Below are 18,197 nucleotides of genomic sequence, written 5' to 3' on the forward strand. Positions count from 1 at the left end.
CCATTCCCTTTCATTGGAGAACAGAAATGTGTATGCTTGACTGCATAGGAAGATGTTTTCTCTTTGCCAGTGTTGAAGTTATATTCAGCTGTCATTCTAATCGGCTTCTGTATGTGGAATGGTGGGGAGGAGAAGGGGGCATGGCACCGTCAGCATCAAGGTGTCGGGTCAGCCTTGCTGGTACTGAAGAGTGGTCCCTTGTGGCTTAAAGCCTGATAGGAACTGGCAGGGCAGGGCAATATTTCATTTTCCATATCTCCCAGGTGCTGAAGGTGGCTATCCTTGCTGAGAAATACGCAGTGGACTACAGCTGGTATGTGGACACCATCCTCAATCTGATCCGTATCGCCGGGGACTATGTGAGCGAGGAGGTCTGGTACCGCGTCATCCAGATCGTCATCAACCGAGACGACGTCCAAGGCTATGCTGCCAAGACGGTCTTTGAGGTGGGTGGGGTTGGTCACAGTCATTGACCGTTTCTTCTTTGCCTGCCCTGTCGCTCTGGGGAGAAGCCTTCCCTTCCCTCTATATTGTTGGACTACAACTCCCATTAGCCACAGCCAGCATATGGCCAGCGTTCAGGCATGATGGGGGTTGGAGTCCAACAGCATCCGAAGGGCCACAGTTTCCCCAAGTGCTGCTTGCTCTGTGGGTGAGATGCGTGTCCAGCTGCCTCGCTAGAGGGCTGCTAATTGATACAAAACGGCCCGAGAGGAATTCTGCAAATCTAGGTGAGTTGATTTTGCAATATTAATAAAGTGTCTGTCACAAAGGGTGCGTCTAGATGTATCTGTCAACAAGAACGGGGGGCAGGGGGCAGTTCCAAGACCTCTAAACACAAGGAACAGCCAATCAGCTCTGTGCAAACCAGTCTTTGTCACAAACTGCAGAGGAGGGAGAGAGGTTTGCCCTAAGCTCAGTCCTGGGGAGATGGCAGTCCATGTGTCACAAGCTGTGATGAGTGCGCTTCTACAGCAGGCTCATCACTGAATTTATGTACAGGCAGAGACCGTTTTAAGCATGTCCAGTATGTGCACGACTGCGCCTCAAACCTGGAAGCGACCTGAAAATGTCACAAAAGGGGGCAATAACCTGTAACTGTAATAACCTGCAATTTCATAAGAGTATGTATTTAAAGTAGATGAATAAATGAACACATTAAATTAATTTGGATATGCAGAAGATATTAAGAATAAATGTAAGGAATCGCAGACAGAGGGGGAAGGAAGCCAAGTTTTGAAATGTTAAAATGACTGTAAATTTTTTGAAATGTATAAACCTGAAAATCATAAATATTAAAAAGGGGGGACAGGGACTGAATGGGGTGCTTGCAGCCTTTTTCAATGGTGTTCCAAGTATGCGCAGTTTCACTTAAACGAATGGTTCCTTGGAACACAACCCCCACATAAATTGGGAGTTGCCTGTGCGTCTCAATTCAGCCACAGTTCTTTCTGGGTTAGAGACCCAGAATGAACCTAAAAGAGCCTGAGGCAATTGCGGTGTTAGTCTTTTTGAGACGCGTCAGGAAAAGGGCTAAATCATGACCTAATGGTTGCATGGGAGCCTGAATGGGGGCTTATTTTTTCTCCCTGCCTCCCTACAACACATTACAGATCTCCTTTGTTTTCCATAGGCCCTACAGGCTCCCGCCTGCCACGAGAACATGGTCAAAGTTGGCGGCTACATCCTAGGGGAGTTTGGGAACCTCATCGCTGGAGATCCTCGCTCAAGGTTGGGAACTGTGGGAGGAAGGGATGTGGGCAGCGCCTAGGAGAGGGAACCACTAGCCCACCTTATTGGTGACAGGTTCTTTCTCTCCATCCACCGATCCTCAAAACAGCTCTGAATGAGATGCCTCCTCAAGGCCATTCAGTGGGCTGGTTCTCTCCAATCCCTGTGGCAGCAGCCCTGTGGTTCTCAACCCTGGAAGCCCTTGTTTTACCATTCCAGTGGGCGCTAGGCCAAGCATGTCAGGGAGATGGCAAGTCTAGGACTCTGGCATGTAGATTCTTTTGGGAGGTGGGATTTATATTTAATTTTTTTGGTATGATCCTTCGAAGACGTGAGCCTCCACCTGCAGTCTGAAATGAATGGTACAGCCCAGGGACAGGTTAGCAGCCTCACAGAGAACTAGGGCTTAGTTCTGTTTGCAGAGGCTGGTCCCCTTCTTTTCTTAGCTTGGTGAGGCACGTTGGCATGCCTTGCTTTAGGTCCCCTCCCCTCTGCTATGCTGACTTGGAGTGGGGCAGCTAAAAATGGTGCCACCCTCAACCCGTGCCTCCTTCCTGAAGAAGCATCTCCACCCACATCACTCAGTCCAGACACTGAGGTCCAGCACGGAGGGCCTTCTGGCGGTTCCCTCACTGCACAAAGTGAAACTACAAGGAACCAGACAGAAAGCCTTTTTGGTAGTCACACCTGCCCGGCAGAACGCCCTCCTGGCAGATGTTAGAATCTGTAAATTTTTTTGTAGACATCTGAAGGCCAGCCCTATTTCAGAGTGCTTTTAATGTTTGATTTTGTCATTGCTTTGTTGTTATTTTTGTAGGAAACCTCCCAGTGTGGCTGGGGCCCAGTCAGATGGGCAGAGTATTAGAAAGAAAGTATAATAGAATGGAACTTTGGTTCTCAAACTTAATCCATTCCGGGAGTCCGTTCAACTCCCAAAATGGTTCAAAAAACAAGGTGCGGTTTCTGATTGGCTGCAGGAGCTTCCTGCACTCAATTGGAAGCTGCGTCGGACATTTGGCTTCCGAGAAACGTTCACAAACTGCAACACTCACTTCTGGGTTTGTGACATTCGGGAGCCGATTTGTTTGGGAGCCAAGCCGTTTGAGAAACCAAGCTACCATCTTCCTTCCTTCCTTCCTTCCTTCCTTCCTTCCTTCCTTCCTTCCTTCCCCTCTTCCAGCCCTCTGGTGCAGTTCAACCTTCTGCACTCCAAGTTCCACCTCTGCAGCGTCTCCACCCGGGCTCTGCTCCTCTCCACCTACATCAAGTTCATCAACCTCTTCCCTGAGACCAAGGGCACCATCCAGGAAGTGCTGCGCTCCGACAGCCAGATCCGCAACGCCGACGTGGAGCTGCAGCAGCGGGCGGTTGAGTACCTCAAGCTCAGCTCCATCGCCAGCACCGATGTCTTGGTGAGGGGGAAACTGGGAATGTTGCGAGAGATGGGTGGGCTGGTAGCTAAGTCAGCCATTCATATTGGGGAGACTGGGTGGGGGAAGAGAGTTGGCTGATCTGAAAGAGAAACTGGTTGCAGCTGCATCAAATAAGGGGAGACGTAAGGCTTCGATCTGTGAATTGAAATCAGCTCTTGGGATTTTTTTTTGTGCTGCGCCAGAAGCCCATTTCTGCCCCTTCACCATAGGCCACAATGGGGAGCCAGGAAAAGGAACCTGCCTTATATACCAGGGTCAGACCTCTGTTTCCCCTGCCTACGCTGACTATACTGGTTGGCAGCAGCTTTCCAGGGTTTCAGCAGGTTTCAGCAACTGGGAGGTGGTAGGGATTGAACCTGGGACCTTCTGAGCCACAGCTCCCTTTCCAAATCCCATTGGCCCCAGACAGTGTGACCCAATGATCAGGGTGCATGGCAGTTGTAGTCCAACAACATTGGGTGGGCCGTACGTCTGCCACACATGAAGGAATCTGACCCTTGAGCCGAAAAGGGCTCTGGAGCCTTTGAGGATTCCAGCATTTTGGCTCCCTGAAGTTTTTTGTAAGATCTGCCTTTCCCAAGAGGAATTGTATGGGCTTTTTAAATTTTATCTCTGCCGTTTGCTTGTTTTGGGCACTGGATTGGTATTTTATTGTTTCTGCTGCATTTAAAAACAAAACTGGTGCTGGCAAGAGAACTGTGGTTATGGGGCAGAATAGAAGTGTCATGAATGAAAAAGTTGTTGGCATCCGTCCGTCTCGGGGACAATGCGCCTTTGGGGGTGAAGTCAAACTATTGAAAAGCTACAGCCCCTGCTGAGGGTGTTTTGTCGTGGCTGGGGCAGATAAAGGCGTCCAGCTGTGCTGCAGCAGATGCACCACAGCGTTGCTTCTCTCTGTGCTCCGCCCAGCAGTCATTCCTCTTCCGATCACTGCTGACTGTCTTGCCTCCAGGCACTGTGGTTGTCTGGAAGGGATTCCCACATGGTGGGGTTGGTGTTGCCAGCCTTCATATCACATTTGCAGACATCCTTTGTAGCACAGAGTTGGTCTGCCAATGGGCCTGGTGCCTGAAGCCAGCTCCCCCTAGAGCACGTCCTTGGGAATCCTGCCACCTTTCCGTTCTGCGGACATAACCAAGCCGTAAATGAAAAGCAGACGAATAACTCGTCATTCGAACCCTTCTCCGTCTCCCCGACTCCGCCCCTTAGGCAACGGTGCTGGAGGAGATGCCTCCATTCCCTGAGCGCGAGTCCTCCATCCTGGCTAAGCTCAAGAAGAAGAAGGGCCCCGGAGCTGGCAGCGAGCTGGACGACAGCAAAAAGGACCCCAACTCCGAAATCAATGGGGGCATGGAACCCTCAGCCAGCACTGCCGTGAGTGCCAAAGAGAGGGAGGGTCTGGGGCTTGGAGACTTGGGGTGTCCCTGGCAAGAAAATGGTTCCTTGTGTGTGTGGGAGACCGGGGCTCTTTGGAGAAGGGAGGTCTCGGGAGTCAAAGCCCAGGGCGAGAACCATTTACCAGAAAGCCTGTGGTGCTGTAAAGTGGGAAGGGAAGTGGGTGGGTGGATTCTGCGATGGCTGACAAATTCCATTAAGAATTTGTCAGCTTGTTGCCAGATCTGCCAACCAGGAGAAATGTAGTTGTGATGTCTCAAGCTGGTTGGTGTCCTGGCGCTGCCATGCGCACAGTGCACCCCTCTTCCCTCCCCTTGGGCCTTGCCCAAAAGATAAAATGCAAATCTGAGAGGTGGGCAGCAGGGATGGATACTGTATAGAGTTATATAGATCTAGAGATTAGAATTAGTAAAGAAATGCAGATCTGTAAATTAGAAATGGTAAAGAAATAATAGATATAGAAAATGGAATTCGTAAAAGGCAGCACCGAGAGGCTTGTCCCTTCCCCGCAGAAATGAGGAGGTGTTAATGAATCTGATGTACGAATGTGTCCAATTTGCACAATTATTCCAATTGCAGAATTTGTTTTTTTCTGGACACATTTTAGTGCAGGAGTAGAGAGAAAGCATGCTCCCACAGCGCAGGGCCCGGTGCCTTTTCCTCTGCCCCCAAGGTAGGTACCAGGGTTCATGGGTTCAGTTCTCAAGGCAGGTGCATGGAAGGACCTTTACCTTGGCTTCTCCCTCCCTCCCGCTTCTCCACAGTCGACGCCATCCCCCTCTGCCGACCTCCTCGGCCTCCGGGCAACCCCAGCAGCTGCCTCTGGTGTCCCATCCAGTGCTGGCAACCTTTTAGTGGACGTCTTCTCGGACAGCCCCTCATCCGCAACTGGCCTTGTGTCTGGCGCAGAAGATAACTTCCTGAGGTGAGGGGGCCCTGGTGGGATGTAGGCACAGGCTTTTCTGGCCCTCTGCTTTCCCAGGGGAACTGGGCAGTGGTGCTGCGGCGAGTAATGGCGGACTCCTGTAGACACAAGGCCCACTGAATGCTCTCTCCGTCAAAAGGGTGCAAGCCATTTTTTCCCCCGGAGGAAAGTCACTCACAGAACGGGGATATAGGGGCCTTTCCCGTTGCCAGGAATAGTAACTCTGATCCACAGCTAGCTCAGAAAGTCAAGAAGAAGCCTGGCCTGGTATCTGGTCCTGTGTTTCAGAAGGGATGGTGTGGATTCCCCCCCCCCCCCGTGTTCATGTTTGCTTTGGGCAGGCTAGATGGATTTTGAGGGTGCTTGTTTCCAAGATGGTGGGGACCTTATGGGCTTTCTCTGTCCTTTGGGAGAGGGGCATGTGTTAGTCCTCGTGGCCTTGTCTTGCTCTCTGTTTCTTTGCCCTCTTTTGTGTGTGTGTGTGTGTGTGTGTGTGTATATATCTCTCTCTCTGTCTGCTGCCTCTTGGGAATGGTTCTCTCTCTCTCTCTCTTTCTTTCTCTCTCTCTCTTGCTCTGCCTTGGACGAAGCAGTGACTTGGAGGCTCCTCCCGAGAGTCCTTCATCCCTCTTGGTGGAGGCTGGCCTGCCTGCAGAGTAAGGGGCTGAAACACTCTCTCTGCCAATACTGCCCACCCTGCTATTTACCCTGCCTCCCCAACCTCCTCAGGGGCACCTCTCAATGAGTCCCGGTTCTCTGTTAGGACTCCCATCAGCTGAAAGGAGGAGAGGGCATCTAGCAATTTTTAAAAAACCCACCTGTGTGTTTGATTACACTTCAGCTCTCTGTGAAAGGAGAAGGATGATGGAAGCTGGAATGATGTTCTGTGACAGGGATGGAGAACCTTGGGTCTTTCAGGACCCCAACTTCCATCAGCCCAGGCGGCATGGCCAATGGGAGTTGAAGCCCAGCTGCTGGGAATGACAGGCAGGAAGAGCACTGCTTGTGGGCTTCCCTGTAGCATCTGGTTGACCACTGAGAGAACAGGATGCCGGACTGTGATGGGCTTTTGGTCTGAGCAGGGCTCTTATTCCTTGTCCGGTGCTGTGTCAGCAAAAGAGCCTTAGTTCAGCTCCAGCTCCTTGTCCTTGCCTTCAAAGCCACCCCCCTCCCAACCTTGTTGTCCCGCCCGCAATCTCTCTCCACCCCCCATATCACGATGCATCTCTGCCAGTGATCTTCGGTCTTCCGGCTCCGCCACCCTCCATCTTCTGAACATCAGTGCCTCCGTCCTTTCTCGCCTGCGATGGCATCCCAGAACACCTGCCTGACACCACCTTTCTTGCCTGCTATGAAACCCGCACCACCCCCTCGTCCCCCACATCACGCTGTAACTAAGCCTACGCACATGCAGCCGAAACAACTGCATACTGCCTCCCTGTCCTCTTGTTTCTCCTCTGGGTGGAATTTTGAGATTGGATGCTCCTTGGGGCAGGGACCCTCTGCTCTTGTGTTCCAAAGTGCCATGGACACAGATGGTTCCAAGCAAGCAGATGGGTGGAGGTGGCTGTGGAACAGAAGCAAACAGCCCAAAGGGAATTTCTCTTTTCTGACATGAGTGTCGCCTCTGGGGCCTCTAGACTGCAAAGGCCAGAGAGGCCATTGCATCCCGGGATCCCGGGGCTGTTGAGGAATTGGGAGTTACTTTTAACTGCCTTAAGCCTTTTACATCCTTCATGTGAGTGAGGACCACAGGGTCCAGGGGATGGAGGCCCATGGCTAGAATATCATTCTTCTTTGAGAAAGCAGGTAGGTTTCAAGCCACTGATGGCCAGATCTCCTGGACTATCAGTGGCAGCAGTGTGGGAGGTTGGTGCAGATGTAGGTCCTACCACAAAGGAGTCGTGGGTTCCCTTGGGGTGGCAGGTGTCTCTGAGTCAAGGAATGCAGAGTTGGGTTTCTTGGGCTTTGAGGGGAAGGCCAGCTTCTTAGCAGGTCAGGGCACCTAAATTGCTTGCAGACGTGATTTTTGGAGGAAGAAGAGTCTGCCTATGCGTACAGTCACTCACTTGGATGGCTTTAAAAGAGGATTAGGCAAAATCATGGAGGATAAGGCTAGCAGTGGCTGCTAACCCTGATGGATATGCTGTCGCTCCACTGTCAGAGGCAGCGTGCTTTTGGAAACCAGCTACTAGGAATCGCAGGTAGGGAGAGCGCTGCTATACTTGGCCCCTGCTTGCAGGTTCCCGTAGGAACCTGCTTGGCCACTAGGGAACCAGGATGCAAGACTGTGATGGTCTCATCCGGTCGGCTCTCCTTTATGTGTATCTTAGCAAAGGTGTTGACGATGCAAATACATTTTGCTCTTGTCCTTTTAGTGCAGGTGTGTGTGGGGAAAACTTTGCCCCCTGCCTCAGTTGTTGCTAAACCACCCCCAGCAGGCATAGCCAATGGGATGATGGACATAGCAGTTCAGCAACAACCGGAGAGCCAAAGGTTCCCAACCTTTTCTTTTAGAAGCTACTTAGGAACAGTGCCTGGTCCTTCCGCTGCCTCCTCACCTGCTATGTTGCATGCTGGCTTGCTGTCTATATATTTGTGTGCGTGTGTGTTTGTTCTCTGCCTCCTTCTGGTACTAACCTGGTGCTGCACCCTGGTGACTCATCTTTTCTGCTCTCTCTTTCTCTCTCTCTTCCCCACCCCTGCCAACCGCTGGTCCCCTTTGCTATGGCCTTTGCCACCACCTTCAGCTCAGGGGCTGCCGCATCTGTCTCTGAGGACCCCGCTTTGCCTATTGCTGAGGCCGATGAACTGCTTCACAAGTAAGATCCTGCAGTGGGACTGTGGCTCCCAGAAGCTGGGGCTGTGGGTGGCAGCGGCGGCAGACTAGAAGTCTCTTCCCCCTTGGCACAAGAGGCTTCCTCTGGTTCACCAGCCTGATCCCATCTGTGCTATTAGCTCAGGGGGTTGGGAAGCGTTTTCAGCCCAGGGGGCTGCATTTCCTCATGAGCAACCTCCCAGGGTCCATGTGGGTGGGACAACAGATGCAGCTCTTAACCTCTGTACAGTGAGGCTTTCCACATACCTTCATCTAGGCAATCAAATGAGATCATTACAGTTTAGGACAGGGGTCAGCAAACCTTTTCAGCAGGGGGCCGGTCCACTGTCCCTCAGACCTTGTTTGGGGGCCGGACTATATTTTGGAAAGAAAAAAAATTCCTGTGCCCCACAAATAACCCAGAGATGCATTTTAAATAAAAGCTCACATTCTACTCATGTAAAAACATGCTGATTCCCGGACCGTCCACAGGCTGGATTTAGAAAGAAAGCGATTGGGCTGGATCCGGCCCCTGGGCTTTAGTTTGCCTACCCGTGGTTTAGGGATACATTTCAGCCAGGAAAAAGCAGCGAAGGAGGGTGCCAGGCCAGGCCATTAAGGGCCGTGTTTCCTGAACCTCAGGCCCAAAGGAGGGCTTGTGGGAATGGTTGGGTGCAGGGATACCAAAGAAAGGATGTCCAGCCACACCAGAGTGATCAGTTCTAGTGCTTTATTAAAAGAAAAGTGCAGACTTAACAGCAAAGCAGCCTGCCAGGTCTCCCAGCCTTTGCAGATGTGGGACGGACACCGCAGCAAGGAGATGGCTTGTTCGCGCCCAAGCAAACGTTCATGCATTCCTTACGCATGAAGCAGCATGTGTCTCTTTGGGCAGACCTTCCTATTGTTTCACCAACCTGACAAGATGAGGGCCTAGGTGGCAAATACCCAAATCTTACAGATAGCTCCCCTTTCTGGGCTCAGAAATCCACAAATAGGGATAACACCAAAGCAAGCCAGTTAACCTATATATCAAAGCAAGGGAATATGTAGAAGCTCATTGCTACAATACCAATTACTGGTGGGGTTATCTTGACTACCAAGATGGCATTCACCTTTGGTTCAACACAGTGTGGCCTGGGGAGACTCCCCAAGAGCCAGATAGAAAGGCCTGGACGGAACCTCCGCCCCGGGCCTGAGGTTTCCAGCGTTGTCTTAGCTTCACCTGACACCACTCTCTGCTATGTGCTGAAGTTCCTCTGCTTCCCAGGCATGGCAGTTGGGAAGAAAAGGGTCTCCTCTGAACAAGGGGTTTTTTCCGATTCACTGACCTGCTGTCAGCTGAGCCTTAAGCCCTTAGATAGCAAGAGGTAAGCTAGGGTTGACCAGCTGCATGTCAAAAGGGACCAGCACCAGCGGAAAGGGTAGTGTGGGGAAGTCCTGGGGGTTAGAAGCCAAAACAGAAGGAAGACCTTGATACCTGCCTGCCTGTAACCAACCCTCCGTGGTCCATTGCAGGTTCGTGTGCAAGAACAACGGAGTGCTCTTTGAGAACCAGCTGCTGCAGATCGGGGTGAAATCAGAGTTCCGGCAGAACCTGGGTGAGTGGGGTTTGGGACAGTGGGCAGGATGGTGACCAGCTCCCCCAATCTGCATATTAGGGAGCTGGTCTTTCATTGGCCTTACTTCAAGGAGATGCTCCTCACATCAGCTTCCTTGATGGGCTCCCCACCTCTTAAACTAATTTTTTATCCTTTCCCTTCAAGTCCTTTTGCATGTTGACACTTACTAGATTTTTGCCTGTGGGGCAGGGAGCAGTAGGTACCCATGTCTCTGACAAATTGCGGTACTTGGATTTTGGGAATCCTGTAATCTAAGCATTTGCTTGTATTGATTGATTGATTGATTGAATTTAAGTGTTGCCTTTTGCTGGAGACATAGGGAGGCACACAGTTTCTCCTGTTGGTTCTAGTGAGACTTGCTTCCAGGGGACAGTCGGTGAATGTTTTTTTATGTGAAGCCGCCCTGTGCTCTGTTTTGGAGGAAGAAGCCAGGGTGTAAAGATATTTATCGGCTATAAAAGTTAATAAATAAATCTCCTCCTGCCAAAATAAGAGAAGAATGCATGCTGTCGTGTCAGCACAAGTGTCTCTTGAGGAGAAGATTGGAAGAGACAGTTTGTGCTGGTTATTGGCCTTTTGGCTAAACTTGTTGGTGTGGGGCAGAGACAGGAAACCTGTGGTTCTCCAGCTGTCGTTGGACTCCAACTCCCATCAGCCCCTGCTAGCATGGACGTTAGGCAGGAACGATGGGATCTGCAGTCCAGCACCATCTGGAGGGCCACAGATTCTCCATGCCTGATGTCGAGGGGCCCTGAGCTGGTGTTGTGAGCAGCCAAGGTGAGATGCTGAGCAGCTCCACATTTTTTAAAAAAAATGTCTTCTCTCCAGGCCGGATGTATCTCTTCTACGGGAACAAAACGTCCATCCAGTTCCAGAGCTTTACCCCTACAGTCAGCTACCCAGGAGACCTGCAGAGCCATATCCTTTTGTAAACGTCTACTGGGGGTGGGGGGGATGCGGGTGGCGCTGTGGGTTAAACCACAGAGCCTAGGACCTGCCGATCAGATAGTCGATGGTTCAAATCCCTGCAACGGGGTGAGCTCCTGTTGCTCAGTCCCTGCTCCTGCCAACCTAGCAGTTCAAAAGCACGTCAAAGTGCAAGAAGAAAAATAGGTACCGCTCCGGCGGGAAGGTAAATGCCGTTTCCTTGTGCTGCTCTGGTTCGCCAGAAGCGGCTTAGTCCTGCTGGCCACATGACCTGGAAGCTGTCTGTGGACAAACACCGGCTCCCTCGGCCTGAAAGCGAGATGAGCGCAGCAACCCCAGAGTAGTCCGTGACTGGACCTAATGGTCAGGGGTCCCTTTACCTTTACCTGGGACGGGGGCATCTCAGAGTAGACTTGCGGCACTAGAGGCTTGCTTTCCCTTTGCTCCTCGGGGAGGATAACACTTTGTTTCCTTAGCACCGCTCACAGCTCAACATCCAGACAAAAGCAGTGGAGCCTCTGGTGGAGGGAGGTGCTCAAGTGCAGCAGGTCCTGAACATCGAGTGCCTGAGCGACTTCACAGAGGCGCCCCTCATCAACATAAAATTCCGGTACTGTAGTCCACAGCATCCCTCTGGGGACTGAATGCCAGCTTGTTGGCATGGCTTCCACTTGCACTCTCGCTCTCTCTTGAAACACAAGGCCCAAGCCAGCAGGCTTCCCTCTTCCCTCGTCAAAAATGATTGATCTGTCGAACAGGGTCGTTTGCTTTCCTATCCGTCCCCTGCCCTGGACAGGGAGGTTGAGGCTTTTCAGTCCTCTCCAGCGTTGTGGCTCATCTCAATTCCCTCCCCGCTTCCCCTTTTTGTCCCCAACTTGAGGGGATCTTGGGGCGCCATGGGTACCTGGAAGAGAAGGGCTGTTGCAATGGGATGAATGGAGAAGGGGCTGGGGCAGCCTGCGTGACCAGCCGCGTCTCTGCCCCGGAGCAGGGAATGATGACGCAGAACGGTTCCGTAATGGTTTGAAAAGCGCACGAAATGTTTCTAGCCCTCCGTGTTGCGGAGAAATCCTGTACATGAGCAGAGCTGAGTGAGATCCATGTCATAGTTCCGGTCGTTGCCGTTTGCATGGTTAGTCCTTACCCTGTTATTCCCTCTGTTTGTAAGAGTGTAAGAAGAGGCGGCTGAATGAGGCCAAGAGCCCTTCTGTTCCATCTTCCTGTTCTCACAGTGGCCAACCAGGTGCCTGGGAAGGAAACCGCAAGCAGGAGCTGAGCATAAGAGCACTTGTTTCTGCTGCAGCTATCATTCAGAAGGATATTGCCTCTAACTGTGAAGACAGAGCATAGCCATCATGACCAGTAGCCACTGACAGACCTTATCCCTCTCCAGTTTTCCCATGAATGTCGGACCTCCAGCAATTGCTATGTTTCATAACTGGCAGTTAGGAGATCCTGTGCTCAGTGGACTTGGGGAATCGGCCATGTTCCAGCCGATCCTCTTGAAGTGCAGGGACAGCTGTGCTATGGGGAGTTCAGTGTCTCTTCCCGCCCCCCCCCATGCCCCCTTTCATGGGTCTCTCTCCTCCATGTTTCTGCCAGGTACGGTGGGACGCTGCAGAACCTCACACTCAAACTGCCCGTAACGGTCAACAAATTTTTCCAGGCAACAGAGATGCAATCACAAGATTTCTTCCAGCGCTGGAAACAGCTCAGCCTGTAAGTGGGGGAATATATAGTACGAGTTTTGAGAAATGTTATCGGTGGAGCTGCTTTTAATATCAGAAGTTGGGTTTACCAGCACCTGTTTATGCGTTTGAGGGAGCAACTCAGGAAACTTCCTCAGTAAGACTTAACATATTTCCCATCATTTGTGCTTTCTCCCCCTCCCTGTGTTTGCTCAGTCCATCCCAGGAACCTTCTCCTTTCTTGAGCCGCTTGGTATAGCCTTAAAGTCTCTTTAGGTGACTGTCGGTGTGCAGCAGTCGTCCTCTTTACCAAATTTATGTTCAGGAGAGACTGTAGCCCAGTGGAACAGCCCCTGCCATGCGTGCAGGAGGTCCTAGCTTCAATCCTGGGTGCCTCAAGATAGGGCTGGAGAATAATGCCTGCCTGAATCCTTGGAAAGGCACTGCCAGCCAGAGTAGACAATATTGAGCTAGCTGGACTGATGGTCTGATTCAGTATAAGACAGTTTCCTGTGCCCATAAATGGCACAATATTTTTACTTCCAGATGAACTATTAGGGGGTGGTGGCACCCCAGACATTCTGCCACCACCACAAGTGCTTGGAGGATTGAAAGTTTGTGCCTTTCACTACCCCTGCAATGGGATCAGTTAACCAGCTAATGCGTACTTGGCCAAGTCTTATCAGGTGGGCATGACCCTGTGAGCTGGTCTGTTTTGTGCTGGTGAGACTTGCTCAGTAGAAGTGCTGGCCCTCTGTCAAGAACCTATAGCAAAAAACTTCCCTTTAGATTAAGAACAACAGCGTTGTAAGCAGATGCTGAGGTTTTTAGCAAGCTCGTCAAAAGCCGTGTGGATTGGATTGCTTTAATTGTGTCTGTTGTTCATACATGCTGCTGCCTATGCAATTTCTCTCCCCAGCAATCACGTGTGTGTGTGTGTGTGTGTGTGTGAGAGAGAGAGAGAGAGAGAGAGAGAGAGAGAGAGAGAGAGAGAAGGAAATAGTCAGAGATTTTAAGGTATTAGTCAAAGCTTTTTGGAGTGACTGTTAGTTAGATCCTGCTTGTGGCATCTTCCTTTCCTTCCAAATCACCTGAAATCAGCCAGTCTCAAAAGATGGGCAGTTTGAGAGATCTACCCCACTTCTCCTGGCCTACTTGAGAGATCAGTGTTTGAAATTCCCTTTGCCAACCTACCTTCCAGCTGTGTTGGATTGCAACCCCTCATTAGCTCCAGCCAGCGCAACTTATTGTCTGGGCTGATGGGAGTTGTAGTCCAGCAACTTCTGGAGAGCTCCATAGGCTTCCCAAGCCATGTTTCGAGGAAGGTGCATCTTTTGGGGCCTGAGCAAGGATTATGAGCAGCAAGACAGCTCAGCTGTACTTGATGACAAAGGGTGGTTTAGAACATCTCTCGTACTGCATAATATGGCCTAGATACTGCTGTACCATGAACATTTCTGTTGGTTATCAAACAACCTGCCTAGAAGAGGTTTCCAGAACTCTCCTGCAAGGCCCAAGGGCTTTTGCTTGCACCTGGGGACTTATTTTTGCCTTGCTCAGGGGCACATATTTTTTAATTGCCACAGTGCCTCAGCAGATGCAACATCTGGTGAATGGCTGAGGCACAACTAGGTTGTGTGGCAGGTTGATGAGGAAGAGGAAGTTTTGCGCTGTCACTGATCTGATGCTATCCCATCCCTGATCCTTCTGCAGGCCACAGCAGGAAGCCCAGAAGATATTCAAGGCAAACCACCCCATGGATTCCGAAGTCACCAAGGCCAAGGTGAGCACGCTCACATGTGGGAAGCGTGGAAAATTAAGGTTTGGGCAAATAAACATGAAACGCAAATGTTCTTTGGAATAGTGACAGAGGTAAATAGGCATGGAGATCAGGGTCAGTAGACGGGGTATAAAACATCCAGGCTTTCCCATTCCTTGGTGCTTTTGCACAATGTGCAGGACACCTGTGTCACCGAGACTGAAATCTTTTGGGTGGCAGGTGGATGTAGAGCTAGAGACCACATGAGCTGTACTGCCGGCTAGGATGCCAGCATCTTCCTACCCCATTTTGTTCCCTCGCCTTGTACATCTTTCCCCTCGACTGCCTTCCCCACGGCAGCCAAGCAGAGGAGCCCAACTAAGCTGAATTCCCTTCTTTCCCACAGCTGCTAGGTTTCGGCAGCGCGCTCTTGGAGAGGGTGGATCCAAACCCCGATAACTACGTAGGAGCTGGGATCATCCAGACGAAGGCGCTGCAGGTGGGATGCTTGCTGCGGCTGGAGCCCAACGCCCAGGCACAGGTGAGGAGGCAAGAGCTCCGGGATGCTTGAGCTCTGGGAGCAGAGTGGAAAGGAGGATGCTGCAGTGGGAGAGAATTGGCAGTTGGGACTCCTGGGTTGCCCAAAGAGGGAAGGAGCAGGGAAAAGTTGAAAGCTCTGCTGCCCCAAGAGTGCTTTCTGAAGCCAGACTTAAAGGCTGAATTGACTCTACGTTTCCCTGCAGATGTACCGGCTGACCCTGCGCACCAGCAAGGAGTCCGTTTCGAAGCACCTTTGCGAGCTGCTCTCTCAGCAGTTCTGAGACATTGGCCGCACCAGAGGAGGTGGGGAGGGCGGGCTGCACGGGGGAGAGGGGAGGCTGTTCCTGCACACTTGGCTGCCTACACCTGCCCCCTCCCACCTCCCTCCAAACCAGGGGCCTCCGGAAAGACTGTACTGCTCCCTTGCCTGTTGTTGTGATGACCTCTGTGTTCTCATTGCCTAGCCCGGGCCAGCACCAAGGAATACAAAGCAAGGTGGGCGGGGTGGGGAGCAGAAATGGGGTCCCTGGCATGGACAAAGTAGAATTGGGGAGGGGGGGATGATTTGCGTGGGGGTAGGGCATCCTTCTGGGAGTCATCTTCCCCTTGCCCGGAGGGTGGCCCCCTGGAAGAAAGCCAAGACCTCTCCCATCCATCCCATCTGCCTGTCCCTTCCAACTCGGGGTGAGGCTGAGATTGGTGGTCTTAATCCCCACCCCTACCCCCACGATATCGGCCGGCATTTTTGGGTTTTGTTTACAATCCTCGCCCCCTTCTCCCCCCCAGACAAGGCCTTTCTGTGGGGGAGGTTAACTCCCCCCGCTTTCCCCTGAGCTGGCTGTGGGGGGGTTGGGGGAGAGGAACGGCGTGCGTTTTTTGTGGGGAGGGAACTGCTCGTAGGGGGGTTGTTTTTGTGTTTTCTTTGCCTTGTGTATTTCCCCGGGGTGGGGTGGGCGTGGGCGTTCTTCCTTTCCTTTGTCATGGACCATTCCAGTGTTACAGTTGCGTGTGTTTTTGTGGGGAAGTAACCATAAGTCGAGAGCCTCCCCCCCTTCCCTCGCCTCCTAGAAGGAAAAATTGCACGAAGGTGGGGAGGGCTGTGAGGAAGAGATGCCTAATCGACTCCTCTCCCGACTCCCCTCAACCCCACCCTTCCCTCCTGGAGACTCTGGAATGCTTCCCTCCGTGCATTTTGGAAAAGCGGGGAGGGAAGGTTCAGTTCATGCTATTCTGGGGGTGTCCCAGCTTCCATGCCGGCCCGGGCTCCATGTTACTCTGCTGTGTAGGTGTTATCTAGCGCATCTTAGTTTTATCTGGGTTTTGAATGCCTGTATCTATCTCCATGTGACTCTTAATAAAGCCGTGAGGGCGGGGGAGAGCCAGGATCAAGCCAGGCTGGGTCACCCCCACACCGCTGACTGACTCGTTGTGTGCTGCTTTTTAATATGTGGATAAATGGCAGGGCGGGAGGGTGTGTCCCCAACCCCCAGGAGCAGAGGTAGCCATGACTGTGTGAGACAGAATCTGGTATTTCTTCCATGCGGGCTTCTAGCTATGGTGACGCAACGGCAGCTTTGTCTTCACAGCTGGAACTCGCTATGTTTCCGGTGGGGGTGGTTTGCCCCGACATCCGCAGAAGAGGGGGTTCAGCTGTATGGAATTGGTAGGCCGAGAAGCGGTCGAAACACTTTGCGGCCGAAGTGCAACAATTCTGTTATGTCAATGGCACAAAGACACAAAGAGTGTGCTTTCTGCTGGGGCTAGAATGCAGGGATGCTTTCTAGGGTACCCCAGCCATGGGACTGAAGGCAAGACTTTTTAAAAAGAGGGAGGAGGCCCACTTCTTCCTCAGAAGCACAATGCATTTACCTTTGTAATCTCTCACCTTCCTGCAAAGCCTAAAAGCAGTGGGGAATGGAGGGGGCTAATTAAAGATTAGGAGACCATGTTTGCTTCCCTAAGATATACCATTTCTGGTGGGTGTTGAAATCTGTAACAAGCCCCTCCCTTAATTCTGTGGTGTGAATAAATTATGCAGATCACCTGCATAAACGTATCTGATGTGCAAGCCTCTTATTTTGGTTACCAATTTAGAGTCTTCGTGGAAGTTGAGAAGCTGAGTAAGGACTGGGTTAAATGCTAAGAGAGGAAAGACATTGCAAACTAAGTGAAGAGCCTCATCATTTGCCCAAGGGAGTTTTAGAGGGATTGGCCATCAAAGGTCTGCAAGCCAAGAATAGAAACCTGCATTTAAAATATTGGAATAGATTAAAAATAAATAAATCCTGAGCAAAATACTAATTTAATTATGCTTCTACTAAATTAAAAATGCATACAAACCATCTGGATCGGAGAAAGAGCTTTTCCCCAGCAAGCATCCTTGAAATTCAACTCCTCTGAATTTCAGCCACCATTTTGTTACCCACAACTGAATTCCAAGAAATTACAGCTTAAAGGCAGCAATTTTATGGGCCATATAAGTGACAAATGCAGATCTGTGGATGTCAACTAGACAGCTCTGTTCCCAAGATACATTTTTCCACTAGAGCTGTCTGTCTCTATCTTAACTACCTACTTACCAAAGTAACACAAATTTGTGTGGCTCAATTCATAGATTTTCAGAGTGCCTTCTTAATGACCTAAGAAAAAACAAGGAGCCTAGTCTTCTTACAAACCCAAATTATATTGCAAGGTGGCTCATTAACAGCCTGATCAATGAAGCCCTGCCTGGAATTTAATATTTATGTATTACTTTAGAGGCAAATGTTGTTTGACTCCAATTCCCACCATCCCTGATTATTTGCCTGGAGCTGATGTCCAAGATTTGGAGAAGCACAAATTAGCCTGCTCTGCTTTTACAGTGTTCAAAGTGCCTCATAGCAATCATTTCACTAATACACACAGTAGACTTGTAATAGAGGTCAAGCAGTTATGGTGATTGAGGCCAAGGAATCAGTACTTGCTTAATGACAGGCAAGATTTGGGGATTTCCAGTTCAGCCATGGCCACTGTAGCACATCAACTCAGAGAGAGAGAGTATCGAAGATGCTGCACTGCTGCAGAAGGAAAGAGCTATTCCTACCGGAAAGGGTGAAATCAGGAAGGAAAAGTATGGGAAATAAATAGAAGCAAAGAAATTACAGCGGCAGCAAAAGCACAGTGCTATAAATACCACACTGAAAGCTGGCAACACCAATTTCAGTCATTATCGAATATCCCATGGTGCTGTAATACTCAGCATGCGACAGACCAGACATAATGGCTGTCCAGAGGTGTACTTAATTGGATAGAAAGCACCATTTCAGCACCCTACCTCTGCCACAGGTTAAGTTCAAAAAAATCAATCTCAACTCTCCCCAGAA

General features: G+C 50.8%; 1 protein-coding gene across 6 annotated transcripts in view; it reads left to right on the top strand.

Annotated features, from left to right (window-relative positions):
- The window catches only part of AP2A1 (adaptor related protein complex 2 subunit alpha 1), a 39,205-nt gene extending 22,314 nt beyond the window's left edge, over positions 1–16,891 (top strand). For 2 of the 6 annotated variants that reach the window (XM_082194320.1, XM_082194319.1), the window contains exons 11-24: positions 264–446; positions 1,634–1,731; positions 2,912–3,143; positions 4,374–4,538; positions 5,167–5,232; positions 5,324–5,484; positions 8,235–8,306; positions 9,818–9,900; positions 10,750–10,838; positions 11,334–11,458; positions 12,451–12,567; positions 14,250–14,319; positions 14,702–14,836; positions 15,039–16,891. In XM_082194320.1, coding sequence (XP_082050446.1) covers positions 264–446; positions 1,634–1,731; positions 2,912–3,143; positions 4,374–4,538; positions 5,167–5,232; positions 5,324–5,484; positions 8,235–8,306; positions 9,818–9,900; positions 10,750–10,838; positions 11,334–11,458; positions 12,451–12,567; positions 14,250–14,319; positions 14,702–14,836; positions 15,039–15,116 — 1,674 coding nt within the window. In that variant the 3' untranslated portion in view covers positions 15,117–16,891. The remainder of the gene's footprint in view (positions 1–263; positions 447–1,633; positions 1,732–2,911; positions 3,144–4,373; positions 4,539–5,166; positions 5,233–5,323; positions 5,485–8,234; positions 8,307–9,817; positions 9,901–10,749; positions 10,839–11,333; positions 11,459–12,450; positions 12,568–14,249; positions 14,320–14,701; positions 14,837–15,038) is intronic. The other 4 variants (XM_082194323.1, XM_082194324.1, XM_082194322.1 and 1 more) reach the window with 3 other exon arrangements.
- Positions 16,892–18,197: the final 1,306 nt, after the last annotated feature.

Source organism: Podarcis vaucheri, assembly GCF_965113315.1.
Source record: "Podarcis vaucheri genome assembly, chromosome: 13".
Lineage (NCBI taxonomy): Eukaryota > Metazoa > Chordata > Lepidosauria > Squamata > Lacertidae > Podarcis > Podarcis vaucheri.